The following is a 19,360-nucleotide window of genomic DNA, read 5'->3' as shown; positions in this document are numbered from 1 at the left end:
TGTGTGTGTGTGTGTGTGTGTTTGTTGTGGTGATGTGTGTGTGTGTGCGTGTGTGTGTGTGTGTGTGTGTGTGTGTGTGTGGTGTGGTGTGTGTGTGTGTGTGTGTGTGTGTGTGTGTGTGTGTGTGTGTGTGTGTGTGTGTGTGTGTGTGTGTGTGTGTGGTGTATTTTAATAGTTTATACATTGTAGATTTATACTGAAGACATCAAGACATATAAAAGAACACATATGGAATGATCTAGTAAACAAAAAAAGTGTTTTAAAAATCTAGAATATGATTTATATTCTACTGCAGAATGCTGTGGTAGCCATGCTGGTTAAGTGGCCTGAATTCTGAATAAAATCACCAACAGTGTACCAGCAAAGCCCCCCCCCCCCACCAATCACACCTCCTCCTCCATGCTTCACGGTGGAACCACACATGCAGAAACCATCCGCTCACCTTCTCTGCGTCTCACAGACACGGCGGTTGGAACCAAAAATCTCAAATTTGGACTCATCAGACCAAAGTACAGATTTCCACTGTCTAATGTCCAATCCTTGTGTTTCTTGGCCCAAACAATTCTCTTCTTCTTCTTGTTCATCCTCAGTAGTGGACCTTTGCAGCAATTGGACCATGAAGGCCTGATTCACGCAGTCTCCTCTGAACAGTGGATGTTGAGATTGTCTGCTACTTGAGCTCTGTGATAATTGATGTGGGCTCTAATCTGAGGTGCTTTAATGTGTGCTTTCTGAGGCTGGTAACTCTGATGTATTGATCCTCTGCAGCAGAGCTAACTCTTGGTCTTCCTTTCCCGGGGGGTCCTCATGAGAGCCAGTCTCATCATAGCATTCGATGGTTTTTGCGACTGACCTTGAGGATAAATTCAAAGTTCTTGACATTTTCCGGATCGACTGGCCTTCTTTTCTTAAAGTGATGATGGACGGTCGTTTCTCTTTACTGAGTTGAGTGGTTCTTGCCATAATATGCATTACAACAGTAGTCAAATAGGGCTTTCCCATTAAGAAGGCAAGTCATTCCACAAATGGACTCTTGACAAGACACACGTGTTAATTGAAAACCATTCCAGGAGACGACCTCATGAAGCTGACTGAGAGAAGCCAAGAGTGTGCAAAGCTGTCATCAAGGCAAAAGGGGGATTCTCTGAAGAATCTAAAAATATAAATCATATTCTGGATTTTTTTTAACACTTTTTTGTTAACTAGATAATTCCATATGTGTTCTTTTATAGTTTTGATGTCTTCAGTATTAATCTATAAAGTAGACGTTTTTTTAAATAAACAAAGACCATTGAATGAGAAGTTGTGTCCAAACTTTTGACTGGTACTATATTATATACTATAGGCACATGTACACTAAATATAAACTGAATAAAAAAGGTTGGTGACGCTGCTCATATTCTGCTTTGTCTTTCCCAAGGACGCAGTGGGTTTAAGAGCTCTCTCGATGTTGGCAAACTGGCAGTGGGAAAGTCTGCTAAATTAAAACCCATTAAGCACCTACACATGTGACCACCCTAATGTTCCTGCAGAACACACAAAAGCTCATGCTAAAAAAACCTGTTGCAAAACTAAAAGGAAAAGGCATATTTCCAACATGGAGGGTGTGGCAGTGGACAACTTAACAGACTTTGCCCTGGCCTCGGAGGCCACAGCTGTTCGCATTAAAGGAGGCCAGCACCAAGGCCATACAGACATTTTCTCCCCAGAGCAGGCTCCTTCCATGGAATCCCAGCAGCAGCCCTTACTGCCAGAGCCCACATCGCCGGCCAAGCCCAGCTCCCAGCAGCAGCCCCCAGAGGAGGGCCACAATCACAGCGATGCCACTGAGTCGGCATACAGCGGGGAGGACATGAAGGCCCCCGCTCACATGGGGGGGGCCCGCTCACATGGGGGGGCCTGCTCACATGGGGGGACCCGCTCACATGGGGGGGCTGAGGCGGTCCTCGTCTTCGTCTACTCACAGTGGAGAGGAATCTGACAGGGTGGAGAGGAGGCACTTCATGAAGGCTTATGTGGAGAAGGTGTTTCATGGAAAGTAAGGAAGATTTCTCTTATATAAGAACTCTGTGTGTACTTAAATAATTACTTCATCTTCCCAAAGCGACCTGATTAAGATAAGATGTACTTTATTGATCCCACATTGGGAAATGTTTTCATTACAGCAGCATACAAAACAAGGCATGCACATAATTAGAAATTAAAGAGTAAAAAATAAACAATTACAAAATATAATCATCTCAAAATAGAAAATAAAACATAACTAAAAAGTAGAAGATATACAAGTTGCCCGAGAATATAAAAATCTGTAAACTATCTGACAAATAAAACATAACATTGAAGGGCCAATTTACGGCTAATACAATATAAAAGTAGGATATTACTTCCCCCCCCCCCCCCCCCCCATGAAGACTTGTGACTCGGACTTGACTTGGACTCTTCTTAGGAGACTCAGACTTGGACTCGGACTCGAACACAGGTAATGATGACAACGTTTTCATTGTTACCAAGGTGGTTGCTAGGGACGCTGCTATCGATATTATTTCTCTTATGTTGTGTACCTGTTTAATGGTGTTATCTTTATTGCTACCCCCTTCCCCGTCAATGTATAGTGTTGGTCCACAGCGCAAACGTATTTTAACAAAAATACGCATCTACAATTGTGGCATAGATACGTTATTTTCCCCTGTGCAATTCTCCATGTACTCAACAATAACACATAATTATCCTTGTGTTTATTTATTTGTTTAATTAATAAACACAAGTTGGAGTCCGTCAGGACCGAGTATCGGAGCAGCTCATTTGCTTTAGAGAATATTACACCGGGAAGTAAGTATTCTCTCCGCTTCGCTTGACAAACCCCGTGATAGTCCTCAAGCTCTGTGATTGGAGAGTGTGCTCCGAGGGTTAAGCCGATTCTCGAACAGCACTTGAAATGGGATGGAACCACGGCAGACTGTCCAAAACTGGATTTGAACGGGTCCACCGCGTCCCCCCTCCCCCACCCCGTCCCCAGAACTACACATGCTGGCTATTCTGTTTCGCAACATGTTCTCTATGGCACGTCTCTACTGGGAGTTGTAGTTTTAAAAGACGTTTTCGTATTTCCCATAATAAGAAGTTGCCAGTATTCAACTGTGTACATCCCTGGAGGTTTAGGGGACAGGAAACACTCACATTTAAAACATATAATTAATAAATGGGTGAAAATTGCTTGTGCCCATTATGGGCAGTATTACTATATATACCCACATGCGAGCTAAGGTCAGAAGAGCTTTATTTAACAGCTGGTCTTATGTGTGTGACCCCTGTGATAACATTACATTACATTAATTGATAAGCCTGAAACATGCACTTGTCAAGGTTCAGAGGCACATTGTGCAAATATGGCAGTAGCCATCGATCAGCTTAAGATAAGATATACTTTATTGATCCCAAGTTGGAAACATTTGCATTACATCAGCATATGTAACAGTTAAATATGCAGTTGTGTTTATTTGTAAATCATTTAGTATAATCACACAAATTCTCAGTTTTATATTTAATAATTCTGTGTTCTTTATTTATTGATTGTTCAATAATTCCTCATGTTTGTCTAGAAGTCTTCTCATCAGGGTTCTATAAATAGAGGTATACGGCAGATATGTAATATGTAATGCAGCCGAACTGTGTATTACAATGCCGTTATGTGCTGACTTTCAAAGAGAAAAGCAAGTACACTCGGAATAAAGTATTATTTTATCTTTTAAAAATGTTTTCGGTCTGTTTCCGGTATTTGTTAATGACGATGTGCTGTGAGATGTGAGACTGGAATTGCACAGGGGAAAATAACGTATCTATGCCACAATTTTAAATGTGGATTTTGTTAAACTAATACGTTTGCGCTGTGGACCAACACTATAAATTGACGGGGAAGGCGGTAGCAATAAAGATAACACCATTAAACAGTTACACAACATAACAGAAATAATATCGATAGCAGCGTCCCTAACAACCACCTTGGTAACAATGAAAACGTTGTATAGACACCATTTCCTGAAGTAATCTTCGTAATAACTAGCAAACTAAAGATCATGTACATCCACTGCACACATAATCTGAAATAACAACTCATATTTCTCGCATCAAATGACATCAAAACGCATTTTAATGGCCAAACTAACTGTAAAAGTTTTTTTTTTCTGCAGGCAGAAATTTGAAGATCACGTAACATAGACGCCAGCCATTGGAATGAATGGTGAAAAAAAACTTAGAGATCCTACAATTTCAGAGGCGTTTTTGTAGAAATACTAAATCCTACGTTGTGGACCAACGTAGTTATTACACGTTTTTTTGTGAGACTGGGTTGGCATTTCCCCACTCAGAGATTACCAAGGGGTCCAACAGACTCACAAATATTTGACAAGAAATTCAATGTGAACAGGATGAAATGCTAAAAAGCAATTGTAAATATCTGGTTTCCTTATGTTTTGCATTCCACAGACATTTAATGAGCTATTGAACTTTTCTAGCAGTTTTGCTGCAGGCCTGATCAGGGGGGCATAACGTCCCATCCCACAGATAGCAGACCGACTTCTGTATGTCATAATACATCTTGTCTAAAATGTTTCTTTTGCCATGCAATCTCCAGGTGTGCAATCTCCCTGTGATGACCTACAGCTTCCTACCAGTTATCTTTAATTAGAAAACCCTGTTAGTGAATTCATGTCTATCAATTCCTATCTTATGCCTTAGATATGTCTTCATTGTGTAGTATTGGCTGTAGTGCAAACATGTGCTGTGCTGGATTTTACATCTTCGCATTCTTCTCTCTGGATTCAGGTGTTTGTGTTAGGCAAAAAATAAATGTTGTCATCCCCTACTTTGCACCTTCGCTTTACATGTCTGCAATACATGTTGGGCGGGGATTGGGAGGTGATGAATCCTCCATTCACAATTTATTTAGTGGCAGGGTCCTTTGGTCTGTGGAGGACTGTATCAGTCATGTGTATCCTCATCTTAGCTGCAATGATGCCTGACAGGACAGGACCTTCCATGTTGTGCAGAGGCAGGTTATTGGCAGGTAGCTGGAGGGAGTGGCTCCCTTCTGGGGGTCTTTCCTTGGTTTAACCATTCTAGGGGCTCCTATCTCTCAGCAGCTGGTGCAGTTGTGCTGCGTTTTATCCATGGAGTGCAGTCAATGTGTGTATCCATATAAACACTTAAAATGAGATCAATGATGCAATCATAAACGTTATGTGCACGTGGCGCTTTGTTTAACTTCAACACAAATGTTTGACCATGTTGTCACAGGGAGGACTTTGACCAGGAAGAGAAGGCTCGTTTTGGAGAGCTGTGCAGTGGAGAGAATGGCAAAGGCAGGGAGTGGTTTGCCAAATACGTCAGCGCACAGGTGAATATGGGTAAACATTAAATGGTAGCTAGTCTGACGTTATATGTGATCTTTAAATGGTAAATGACAGCATTCACCTATTCTCACACACATTCATACAGAGGCAAACATAACTGCAATATTCCAAATGCATTAGACAAGAAATTACAGCTTCTTGTTGGACCCAAACATAACATTTAATAAGTGAAAAAAGTCTACATGAATGCAGGAAATGAAATGGTCTTGTCTTTATGCTGAGCCTTCCTGAACAAGCGTCTAACTCTCTGTCTCACTGTTTTCACAGCGCTGTCATTCCAAGTGTGTGAGTGAAGCCACCTTCTACAGACTGGTGCAGTCATTTGCAGTTGTACTGTTTGAGTGAGTATGTGGTTGACTTTGTTGAGACTCACTATATTTTTCTAATCCTATTTTACGATAAAGGATAAGGCCGGTAATATTAATATAGTTCCTGGTTGTTTGCTTTCCTCTTGAAAAGACCAACATTTAAAATGGCAAACAAATTATTCTTAATACCGACATAACTTTAACAGGTAGAAATAGTGAATTTGTTGGGGACTATTTGCAGTGGTGGATTAATACACATTGGGTGTGTTACGGGTCCCCGATATGAGGACCACAGTAACAGTGATGATACCTGTATGGTGCAGGTGAGACAGAAGTAATGAGGACACGTTGTGTTCAGTTTCCTTCCAGATTACTTCTGAGGAAACCCCGGGAATGTCCGTCTCTGTAATCGGTACCCCAGAACCATTGAATCGAACACAATCGTTCCGCCTCACTACTTACTGCATCTATCGACCCCGTTAGTGAAATGAAAATAACAGATGTACCAAACAAAGGCATATTCCAACTCTAAACAATAATAACTAGAAAATGCATGCGAATGCTGTAAACTGTGAACATGTATGGCTGAATTTAGCTGAAAATGCAGAAAAATCTGAATATGTTATTAGTTGAATGGTAGCTGCTTTTAGCTAAAAAAAAATGCAGAAAAAGCTTAATATTTAAAGGAAAAGATTTAAAAAAGGTATAAACAACAACATGTATAGCCTTGATGTCCTGAAATAGCCGAATAATGTAATAGTTGAATGGTTTCTGCAGCTGAAAATAGGCTGAAGGAGTTAAATATCAGATGTAAGTAGTAGTGAATGAATTTGTATTAAGATGAGAAAATATATATTATATATATTTTGACTGTAAACTTTTGAACTAACTTGATGGTGAATTATCTGTCGCCATGGCAATGGCATTTGATGACACCCCATAATACGCTTAGATGTGTTGATGGCTGCATCGTTACCAAACCTGTGAAGTTTTGGGCCATTTAGAGTATTTTCACTGAAGCTATGAGAAAACTGTGTGTGTGTGGTGTGTGTGTGTGTGTGTGTGTGTGTGTGTGTGTGTGTGTGTGTGTGTGTGTGTGTGTGTGTGTGTGTGTGTGTGTGTGTGTGTGTGTGTGTGTGGTGTGTGTGTGTGTGGTGTGTTTGGTGTGTGTGTGTGTGTGTGTGATGTGTGGTGGTGTGTGTGTGTGGGTGTGTGTGTGTGTGTGGTGTGTTTGTGTGTGTGTGTGTTGGTGTGTTGTGTTGTGTGTGTGTGTGTGTTGTGTGTGTTTGTTGTTTGTGTTGTTTGTGTGTGTGTGTGTGTGTGTGTGTGTGTGTGTGTGCTCTGATGATGTCACTCACGTGTGTGTGGCTCCAATCTGCGCAGCAACACCATGACAACCAACTGCAGCACTGAGTCCCATAAGAATGCATTGAGGATTATATCTGACAATTTTGCCACCTGTTAAAAAACTATGGCTCTTATAAAAAAATGAGCAGACTGTGAGCATCAGGGAACCCCAATGAACTGATATATGTATTTTCTGTGGTTTTGTGTGTACAATGTGGAGATGGGAGCAGTTTGTCTAAAGTGTACTTCTCCCTGCTGGGAAGAAAGTTCCGGAACAATTTAACAAGGGAATCAATTGGGAGCTAGCTGGAATTTTTCTCACTTCATGCCCTGAAGAGGCATTTTGTCTAATATTTTTTCTTAATTTTTATTTTATTTTCCAACCTAGGAGAAGTCTTCCTACGTTTTCCATGAAAACATATGTCTGAGGAGTGTAGGGTTTGGGAAGTATGGCAAGTTTAAAACATTTTTGGGGGAGAATTTTGAGCTGTCCTGCACTCTGTTTTGAGATCAAAGCACTCTAGAGTTAACGAGCTGCTCCATCCACTCTAATGTTAACATCTGGAAAAGGCCTCTCTACCAAGCTCCAAACTAAATTCAATATCTCAGAATGTTTAAAAGATATCAAAAGTAAAAGTCAAGTTTGAATAGCTGAAGGTCTTGTGGTCATTTGAAAGTTGGAATGAAGGGTGGAAGGAGATGCATTTGGCGCAAAGTGTAGGAAAAGTGGATTTGAAGGCATCTCCCATTGACTTAAATGTAAAAAAAAAAGAGTTTAAAAAGCTGAATATTTCAAAAAGTATGAAATATTTTGAAAAAGTTGAAGGTTTCCCATCGATTCCTGAACAGGCTGAATAGTTTAATATTTGAATGGTTTCTGTAGCTGAAAGTAAGCTGAAGTTATGGAGAGCCAAAGTATTGGCTGAAATAATAATGTAATAATAATGTAAACAGCATTCGCACTAATTATTATATCAATGTGGTCACACATCCCAGGGGTGCCACACATGCTCTAATGACTATATTAGACAGAAGCACAGTGTCAAAATAAAGTAAGTCAAAATAGACTCTGGATACACAGAAATCCCTGATTAGTAGCATCAACTCATTGTGATCAAAATGATTGATTGGTACAATGTAAAGTCTCTCACCTACTCATCCCTCTTATTGAATAAGCTCCAATTAATGACGTACATTCCAGCAGTGAGGTTATGACAGCATGATCTCTAAAGACTCTAATTTCCCCTCCTCGACTCCTATCCTCGAGACTTAGTCCCGCCCGCAGGAGATGCGAGCGGAGGACTCGAGGAGGGGAGCCGAGGAAAGAGGAGGGGAAGCAGCAGAGACATGAGAACTCCTCTCCTCTGAGCGGTCATTTTAAAGAGACGTCCATCACTGATGACAGGAGGCAGCAGCCCTCTGTCTGATGGACAGATGTTTACTTTTAATTCATTCACAGTGCGGTATAATGAGACAATAACAGGCTACAGATGCGGACATATACACACACACATATATTTATATAAATATATACAATTTAAAGTACGAGAGCACTCTCATAATAACGTAACACAATCAGAGACTGGATATACACCCCCCCCCCCCCCCCCCTCTCTGGAAATTACGGGCCAACAGTTGGCGAGTATTAAAAGTAAGCATAGGACACCAAACCAACTGAGACCCGTCTGTCCGCCGCATCTACGCACTGTACAACACACACACCTACACACTGTACCACACACACCTACACACTGTACCACACACACCTACAGCTCCTAAAGCATATAATCAGGCTACAGCCGTTGTGTATTTTATTATGTGAAGCACTAAATGGTCTTAGAAATATATCGACTCTTTGTTTGTAGATATCTACTAAACTACAGCAAATAAAGAGAGTAGGCCTGTTCTACTGAGTGATATATATTTTACACACTGCTCTGCTTTCTGCACGGACCTCACAGCTGTTCTCACTGTAAACATCGCGTTGCGATGAGAGCAGTTTCTAAAATAATATCCAGGGGATGCATGCAGAGCTGTTATTGGCTGAGATAAGTCCGGCCGTGCGTCATGCCTCCACCGTTCCCGGAAATGCATCCGCGGAGGAGCTGTGGAGGAACCATCAGTGTCTCCTCGGTTAGAGCTCCTCCAGAGAGCCTCCTCGACGCTCGGTCCTCGGTGTGCATTTAGAGAAATGAGTTGTCCTTCAATATGGCGCGCTGAAATCCATTTCCGGGTCATACCGGAGGACCGAGGAGTCGAGGAGGGGAAATTGGAGTATTGAGAAGCCTTCCTTGTGTTTACAGATGTTACCAGATGGATGACTACAGCCCAGCCAAAAACCTCATGACTATGTGCTTCACGTACTACTACAGTGGTAAGGTGTAATGAGTTTACATCTCAACTTAATGACTTATTATGTTAAGATAAGTTCTTCTATATATTTTGAAACTAACACATTTTTATAAAGATAATTAGTCATTATAATGACCAACCAGATATTAGTTTTTCATCAAAAGACAACATTTCTTTATTTTTCTTTTTTACTTTTTGGCAGCAAATGTCAGACCTAGCCGACCACTTACACACACAAACACCTATAGAACACACAGGGAAGGGAAACTCAAAAAAACCAAATGTTGATGTTTAAACACATCCTCCTCTTGGGCTTTTAAACATTGATTCCATATGCAGATAGATGTCATCATCTGAACCTCTTGTCTTCTCTTGTTCAGGGAAGTCCCAGCCGTCTCCATCCGAGCTGTTGGACCGTGGTAGTTCTCCAGCCGCTGTGGACTCCTACATCAACAAGGCCAACTCCTGGCTTTCTGTGAAGAAGGATGCAGCTGAGCGCCTCCTCAAAAGCTCATCCAAGAATGATGTGAAAGGCTTCTTTGGAGGCCTAGAGAACAAGCTGAGAAGCTCAATGGCTCCTAAGACTGAGTGAGCAAATGCATCCCCTCTTTTAAATTATTTTCAGTCAGACGGTCAAATAGTATTCATTACTTCTTCTTTTTCGTAAACACATTCTCCTTTCTAGGGATGGGGAAAGCCCTGTCGAGACAAAGCCCGAATCACCAGGTACAATGCATCCAAAATAGATGTGTTGACTTTACTGTATACCAGTGCAAAAGAAGCTTTTAGTTCTCCTGCTCCACTTAATCAGTGGACATGTATTGAGATGTACCAGTACTGTATGTTCTCTTCCGTACCAGTGTCTGAGGCTCCAGAGGAGAAGAGAGGAGAGAAGGTGTACCTGTACATCCACCTGAAGCAGCAACCCATCTGGTAAGCCGAGCACGCTCACACAGAACACATACCGGAGCTCTTAGCTTCACCATGTCCTGTCATTTTTATTTCATTTTTTCATATACACTTTAACTTCTATAAAAGATATACATACAACAAAGTAAACAAACAGTCAATTGTTAAAAATGCTAGTTTATGCTTGATCTGTGTAGGGGGAACCAATGTTTCAACGCACAATGAACATCAGGGAGTGGCGAAGTGTGACTATGTTCCTCGGGTTCCTGTGTTTCAAACACGTCAGCTGCTCTCTGGAATGTGTATCCTGACTTTGGGCTCAGATCAGTCTCATGATACACACATGCACACAGAAGGATTCACACTTGTATTTCATTATCCACACTTGTGTTTTTCAATGCACACACAAATGTGTTCCGTTTCATATACATGTAAATAAAATGCAATACAGAAAAAAGTTTTACATGTGTATTTTTTATCCACACATATTTGTGTTCCGTTTGAAACCTCTGCACCTACAAACACAAACCGCTTTCTTTTAGACTCCCCTGACGGTCACCCGATTCGTACTTGTAATTCTTTCTATCTATAGCCAATCGGATGTCTCCTCCATTCCAAGCCAATCACATGAGCGCGTCCCCACGAGGGTATGATGTCTTGCGTTCATGACTTACCCCCTGATCCCACCATCCCAAGCGCTGCGACCTCCTCCTGCGTCATAACCCACCAGGCGCGTTTCAAAACGTTGCGGAAGCGGAGCGTCGTGTGTGCAGCCTCGCAGTATTCCACCAGACCCGCTGCGCTGCGTCAAAAATAGGATTCATCCTATATTTTAGAAATTCCTTGCGGCGAGGAGCTTCTGGGACGCTTCGAGGCGCGGCGCAGCGGGTCTGGTGGAATAGCACCCATTGACTAGAGTGGCCGCGATCGCTAAAAATGCCGCAGCGCAGACGCTCCTGATGGGATTAGGGGGTTCGCGCTGCATGTACGCATTTTGCGCTGTTCGGAGCTGAGAGGTCCATCTCAGGACACCTCCACTCTCAGGACACCTCCACTCTCAGGACACCTCCACTCTCAGGACACCTCCACTCTCAGGACACCTCCACTCTCAGGACACCTCCACTCTCAGGACACCTCCACTCTCAGGACACCTCCACTCTCAGGACACCTCCACTCTCAGGACACCTCCACTCTCAGGACACCTCCACTCTCAGGACACCTCCACTCTCAGGACACCTCCACTCTCAGGACACCTCCACTCTCAGGACACCTCCACTCTCAGGACACCTCCACTCTCAGGACACCTCCACTCTCAGGACACCTCCACTCTCAGGACACCTCCACTCTCAGGACACCTCCACTCTCAGTACACCTCCCCACTCTCAGTACACCTCCACTCTCAGGACACCTCCACTCTCAGGACACCTCCACTCTCAGGACACCTCCACTCTCAGGACACCTCCACTCTCAGGACACCTCCACTCTCAGGACACCTCCACACCCAGTACACCTCCACTCTCAGTACACCTCCCCACTCTCAGGACACCTCCACTCTCAGGACACCTCCACTCTCAGGACACCTCCACTCTCAGGACACCTCCACTCTCAGGACACCTCCACTCTCAGGACACCTCCACTCTCAGGACACCTCCACTCTCAGGACACCTCCACTCTCAGGACACCTCCACTCTCAGGACACCTCCACTCTCAGGACACCTCCACTCTCAGGACACCTCCACTCTCAGGACACCTCCACTCTCAGGACACCTCCACTCTCAGTACACCTCCCCACTCTCAGTACACCTCCACTCTCAGGACACCTCCACTCTCAGGACACCTCCACTCTCAGGACACCTCCACTCTCAGTACACCTCCCCACTCTCAGGACACCTCCACTCTCAGGACACCTCCACTCTCAGGACACCTCCACACCCAGTACACCTCCACTCTCAGGACACCTCCACTCTCAGTACACCTCCACTCTCAGGACACCTCCACACCCAGTACACCTCCACTCTCAGGACACCTCCACACCCAGTACACCTCCACTCTCAGTACACCTCCACTCTCAGTACACCTCCACTCTCAGGACACCTCCACACCCAGTACACCTCCACTCTCAGTACACCTCCACTCTCAGGACACCTCCACTCTCAGTACACCTCCACTCTCAGGACACCTCCACTCTCAGGACACCTCCACTCTCAGGACACCTCCACTCTCAGGACACCTCCACACCCAGTACACCTCCCCACTCTCAGTACACCTCCACACCCAGTACACCTCCACTCTCAGGACACCTCCACTCTCAGTACACCTCCACTCTCAGGACACCTCCACACCCAGTACACCTCCACTCTCAGTACACCTCCACTCTCAGTACACCTCCACTCCCAGTACACCTCCACTCTCAGTACACCTCCCCACTCTCAGTACACCTCCACTCTCAGGACACCTCCACTCTCAGGACACCTCCACTCTCAGGACACCTCCACTCTCAGGACACCTCCACTCTCAGGACACCTCCACACCCAGTACACCTCCCCACTCTCAGTACACCTCCACACCCAGTACACCTCCACTCTCAGGACACCTCCACACCCAGTACACCTCCACTCTCAGGACACCTCCACACCCAGTACACCTCCACTCTCAGTACACCTCCACTCTCAGTACACCTCCACTCTCAGTACACCTCCACTCTCAGGACACCTCCACTCTCAGGACACCTCCACTCTCAGTACACCTCCACTCTCAGGACACCTCCACTCTCAGGACACCTCCACTCTCAGGACACCTCCACTCACAGGACACATCCACTCTCAGTACACCTCCCCACTCTCAGTACACCTCCCCACTCTCAGGACACCTCCCCACTCTCAGTACACCTCCCCACTCTCAGTACACCTCCCCACTCTCAGGACACCTCCACTCTCAGTACACCTCCCCACTCTCAGTACACCTCCCCACTCTCAGTACACCTCCACTCTCAGGACACCTCCACTCTCAGTACACCTCCACTCTCAGTACACCTCCACTCTCAGGACACCTCCACTCTCAGGACACCTCCACTCTCAGTACACCTCCACACCCAGTACACCTCCACTCTCAGGACACCTCCACTCTCAGTACACCTCCACTCTCAGTACACCTCCACTCTCAGTACACCTCCACTCTCAGTACACCTCCACTCTCAGGACACCTGAGAGTGGAGAGTGTTCCTTCCGAACAGGAAATGCACGCAAATACAATCTTTTATAGTATTAAGCAGTGACGTGCGGTGAGGTTCATGGCTGGTGAGGCACGGACTCTTTCAGAGTCAGATTTAATATTATATTTTGACCTTAATCGAAATATTCGGTTATTTTCAGCTTTTTTAGTCTGATGCTTCGATTCATTTTAAACAGACCGTTCAACAAAAGGATACCCAACATCTAAATATTGGATTGTTCTTTCTTAGTAAGATGCCATTTTCATTACAATTGGGGTCTTACCTTGACTTGAAGATGAAGTCCATGCTATCCTTCTGGACAACAATCTCAACAATCTATTACTTGTTTGTAAAAGTCCTCCTTATCTTCCTGTAGTTTGAAAAGTCTAGTTTGTTGTTTGCGTCTACCGTCTCTGCGTAGAATAACAGTAGCAGCAAGAACCTGTGGGCTCACTTGCGCCCCCTTCAGTGCGGCAAAGGTTATGGCTGCCTCCCCTGGTGCTTTTTTCATTGCCGTTGTACGATGAGACCAGCGAGCCTAAATATCATATATACGTGAAATAAGTTATTTAGAGACTTTGGATGGTGAGGATAAATGTAATAAAGGGATGACATATAGTGAGATGGTGCAGGCATGCGCTTAGGGCCCGCTTTCCAGACAGTTTCTGTGGGGTGACGCATTCTGAGTTGAGGCAGAGCTCATCTGTGCCTCACCTCACCCCACAGTAACTGGCTTGAGCGCGCTCACAAAATAAGTGCCCGCGTTAAATTAGTGCCCGCGCTCCAGCCAGTTACTGTGGGCTTACGAGAGGCAGAGCTCGTCCCTGCCTCACTTCTCATCGCTACCCGTAGTTGTAGCGGAGCTCGTCAAATTTGCTGATTTTTACTATAAAAAGCGATTGGAATCATACATAAATCACATTTACAACACAGATCAGTGGAGACATTTTATTATTATTACTATTTAGTCTTTCTTTAGTTGTTTTTCCGTTACATTGGAGTATGACCTGCCTCCCCTGACTGCACGTCGCTGTTATTAAGGTACAGCGCCACTTTCCGAACCATTAATTAATGCTTGTGCACACAAAACGGCCGGCAAAACCGTTTTAAATGTGTGTTTCTTGTATGGCTAATACAGTCGCTGCTTTATTTGTCTGTATGAAGTTGTTGTGAGTGTAGACAGAGCAGCTACAGGTTAGCCAGGGCTGCCAACACTCACACATTGAGAGTGAGAGTCACGCAATTAACCCATATCTCACGCACTCACGCCACACATGCGTTTCCTCACGCTAAGTTTTTGTCCAAAATAAATGTATATAAATATAAAAATAAAGTGAAGGAGCAGCAAACCGAGCGGTCTACGAAATGAGACAGTCTTCTGGCTTAGTTCAGTAAAGTTGGAACGATATAGGGAGATTCTGATTTCACGGATCAATAACTCATGAAAACGTTATTCAGACACACATGACGTCTCCTAAGTACCGTGGTAAGGATGACAACGAACTACAATCACATTTTGATAAAAAAAAGCCAATATGTGCCGTCCTCCGAGCTGGACACATTACATTGGTCTCTATCTGCAGCCGGAGAAGAAACGAGTGCTCAGGGACCGTCTGCAAAGTGCAACTCCGAAAAAAGAGAATACAATAATATTCAATCACTATTATACAGCTTATTACTACCAAACTCACTACACACATCAATAGTCTCCTGTGTGTCATACTACAGCAAGGAGTTTGGAAGAATATGCTTTTGAATAATTGTGGGGAATATTTATAATGTAAAATCTTCAATAAATATGTCATCATCTTAAATAACTTTACTATTATACAGTATATTTCTACCAAACTCACTATTTGCATTGTTGTTGTTAGCATCTGATCAGCTTAACGGATATTAAAAGCTGTTTCTAAAACAAGGAAAGGGAGAGCTCTGTCCTGTCAGACTGAGAGATAACTACAGCTCAGTGAGGTAAGGGACTCTGTTTAGATTAGGGATGTCCCGATCACCTTTTTTTGCTCCCGATCCGATTCCGATAATTTGATTTTGACAATCTGCCGATACCGATTTTTCCCGATCCGATCTTTATGCAATGAGAACAAAAAAGTAACAGATAACGGCTGGTCATCCAACGCGATGAATTCAGCTATCTTGGCTGTTGTTTTTTTGGCCTTTTCACTGTTCTGGGGCAGTTTCTCTTTCCTTTTAAAAGTCTCTGAAAATGTCGGTTGTGTCAGTGCTGTTCCCTGAGTGGCCGCTGTGTACTCGTCCTGTTGTTGTTGGTGTTTGTTTCTCAGGTAGCGTATTAGATTGGTCGTGTTGAACGTAGCTCTGTTCTTTCCACCACGCGGAACCTCCGCCTTGCAAACATTGCATCTGGCTGTTACACTGCCTTCGCTTTCAATTTTATAATACTTCCAAACTCCTGACATTTTCTCTGTCCCGACTCCCGAGTCACCAGCTGAACGGAGCCTCTCGTTAGCTTGCTGCTACTATTAGACACTGCGCCCACTCTGTTGCCAGATTTCAGAGAAATAAGCAAATGAAAACAAGCCCAAAAGAAGCAACACATACATGATGTTGTGTCATTTTAAACCAAAACTAAGACCTCAGGATGACTTTAAGACGTGAACATGGTCATTTCAGTTTTGTAACATTAAATAATAAAAAAAAAAATTATAAAAAAAAAAAAAAAAAAAAATCCCGATCCCCGATTTTTTTCTCCCGATTCCGATCTTTTCAAAATCACGTGATCGGCTCTGATCCTCGATCACGTGATCGGATCGGGACATCTCTAGTTTAGATACTTTAGTCTAGTTATCTCAGTGGGTCTCAAACGTTTTGATCACCATTTATGAGAATAAATGAAAAACAGTTATGACAGTAAAACAAGAATACAGTTTAAAAGGTGAGTGATTTGTAAAATATCCATAAAGAAAATCTGTTTACAGTTCTGTTTCATATGGATGTTGAGAGATGTATCCATAAATTCCTTTTGCTCTCAAAGTGCACCAGATTGATGCATTTAACTTCAATATTAAAAAAACTAAATATTAACCCTAGCACTTTACCTCTGCTTACACCTATATGCTGTGAGCTGATTATCGAGCCTTCATTCAGAGTCGCGGGTACACTGTATGTGCGTATTCCACTGTAGCGCCCGGTACATTAATGTGAAACCCTAGTGTGTACATGTTCAATACATTTGTAACAATGTACACATGAACGTTTCTTTTTTCGGTTCACCAAAAAAAAAATCTCACTCCAAGCTGAACTCAAATGTTGGCAGCCCTGGGTTAGCTTAGCTGGCCTGTAGGACGAAGCCAGTTCAACATACCCTGGATATCTTTGAGTTATCTGGCTTAGCTAACCCAAAACAAATGCGATCTCGCTAAGCGGTCCTACGACGTTGGTTATCAACTCGATAAATCAACCCAGGGTTTCTCTGTCTGACTGAGAGCACTTGAAAGGGGCGGGGTTAGCAACATTTGACCAATCACAAACATGGACAAGCGTACTGACAGCGCAGCGTCATACTTCATGAATGAAAAGTAAACTATAATATTAGACAAATATGAATAAGTTAAACTTTAAACATCCATTACTTAAACACTTAATCCAGGATAAAAGCAACATAGCTGCACCTGCAAGGTGAATACAGAACAGCTGGTTAAAAAAAAGAAAACTACAGTGTTTAACAGGTTTATCACTGCCCCGTCTAACACACGAGTGGATCTGACATTTGACTCAAGTGTTTCGTCAACTTAATGTGTTTTTTAAAATAACACTTCGGCATACAGTATGTTACAATGGCATGGCCAGATACGGCTCGAGAAGCTGACACAGATGAATGAGGCGAGTAAACACATTTGACAGCCGCGGGGTGAAACTCGAGCGATTATTCGCATTACGTCCGGTGTGAACGCAACATTATTACAAGTATTATATAATTACAAAATAAAATCGCCACTCTCAGTACAGCGCCACTTTCCGAACAGGAAATACACGCAAATACAATCTTTTATATTATTATTATTAATAATAAATATATATATATATATTAATGCTGTCAAAATTATCGCGTTAACGGCGGTAATTACTTTTTTAAATTAATTTCATTAAAATATTTAACGCATTCAACGCATGTGCAGAATGGCCCGCCCCATACATCCCACCAGTGGCAGCGCCAGGGTATGGCTGGGGTAGGCTACACCCATACCAAGAAATGGCTTAGCCCCACCATGAAAAATGATGTTAAAGTAAGTAGAATAAAGTCCGCCAACTCGCGCCGAGAATTGCACAGACAGCAGTAAGATTGATTTCAGTAGCCACTTGTCTGGAAATACCGAAGACCAGAAACGGATTTTAAAACTTTTGTCACGTAGTGATCGTCTTCTCAATAGAACATCTTTGATAATGTCTTCTGGCCAATCAGAATCAAGATAACGGCGTGGTCTTGTTGCAGGAAGTCCCGACGGAGAATACTTTTGCTGTAGTACAGGGGTGCACATAACTGGTACGCAGGTTATGTGCGTAATCTGAAATGTGTACCGTCACTTGTGTCACAAAGGGCATTTGCATACCGACGTACTTGTGAAGCTTTTCCAGAAGGAGGTTAGATCACCGGACGTCCCCCGTCGACTTTCCTGAAGTACTCCCCCGTTGATAGAAATCAACACGTAATGAATTAAGACCCCACGGTTTGATGATTGATAGGTGCTCTCTTTCATTTTGACACACAGAAATGTTTTACAATAAACATGTTAAATGGATATATCCGCCTTCTTTCATTTATCTTTCCATTCCCACAACAATATACATAAAGAAATTACATATTTTGGACATAGTTCGAATGGTGATTAATCATGATTAATTCATTTTTAAACTGTGATTAATCTGATTAAAAATGTTAATCGTTTGACAGCCCTAATATATATATATATATATATATATATATACACTGAACAAATATATAAATGCAACACTTTTGTTTTTGCTCCCATTTTTCATTAGATGAACTCAAAGATCTAAAACATTTTCTATATACACAAAATAACCATTTCAATCATGAGACGTGATGTATGAAATACATGTTTATTACCGGACACGTGGTATAGAAAATTATGATTGACAGATTACAACAATGAATCAACTGATGTTTGGAGATTAGGCCCCAGTTTGTAGGATATCATTCAGGAGGGGAAAACCGCTCTGAAGAACCCCCCGGGGTCTAGACACTGGTGGTGGTGGTGATAATGGTTCGGTCTGGTCTGGAGGAAGAAGAAGGATTAGCTTGGCCCTGAATTAGGAGACAGGAGGCGAAGGGGTGGAGGCGGGTTGTGCGTTGACACCTGAAATGACAACTGACAGAGAGGGAAGAGCAGATCTAAAGGGTTAGCAGGTGCGATGATTGACTAGCTGGGGAGTACCGCCCCTGATTACTTAATGGGAGAAGAGCTTGCAGTGACGTGTAACACCAGGGGTATGGTCTTCCTTCTTGAACTTGCGCTAAGCTTCATTTCAATCATGAGAGACGTGATGTATGAAATACATGTTTATTACCGGACACGTGGTATAGAAAATTATGATTGACAGATTACAACAATGAATCAACTGATGTTTGGAGATTAGGCCCCGGTTTGTAGGATATCATTCAGGAGGGGAAAACCGCTCTGAAGAACCCCCAAAGAGAAGAGAAGTAAGAAGTGCTGAGATGTGAGCATTTCTTACCTTGCTGGCTGATTGAGGAGATCTGTGGATGAAATGAGATAACACGGAGACATGATGAGAATGTCGGAATAACTGTAGGGTTATGTGAACGCCAG

General features: G+C 43.2%; 1 protein-coding gene across 1 annotated transcript in view; it reads left to right on the top strand.

Moving 5' to 3' along the window:
• The first annotated feature begins 1,327 nt into the window (after positions 1-1,327).
• Positions 1,328-19,360, top strand: part of kiaa0513 (KIAA0513 ortholog) — a 35,287-nt gene continuing 17,254 nt past the window's right edge. The window contains exons 1-8 of the mRNA XM_034084881.2: positions 1,328-1,870; positions 1,926-2,038; positions 5,293-5,392; positions 5,676-5,749; positions 9,367-9,437; positions 9,796-10,003; positions 10,101-10,141; positions 10,276-10,348. Of these exons, the coding sequence (XP_033940772.1) occupies positions 1,598-1,870; positions 1,926-2,038; positions 5,293-5,392; positions 5,676-5,749; positions 9,367-9,437; positions 9,796-10,003; positions 10,101-10,141; positions 10,276-10,348 (953 nt within the window). The 5' untranslated portion in view covers positions 1,328-1,597. The remainder of the gene's footprint in view (positions 1,871-1,925; positions 2,039-5,292; positions 5,393-5,675; positions 5,750-9,366; positions 9,438-9,795; positions 10,004-10,100; positions 10,142-10,275; positions 10,349-19,360) is intronic.

The sequence above is a fragment of the Pseudochaenichthys georgianus genome, chromosome 6 (assembly GCF_902827115.2).
Source record: "Pseudochaenichthys georgianus chromosome 6, fPseGeo1.2, whole genome shotgun sequence".
NCBI classification, from domain to species: domain Eukaryota; kingdom Metazoa; phylum Chordata; class Actinopteri; order Perciformes; family Channichthyidae; genus Pseudochaenichthys; species Pseudochaenichthys georgianus.
Note: the sequence above shows the minus strand (reverse complement) of the source record. Positions and strands in the feature narration are given on the sequence as shown.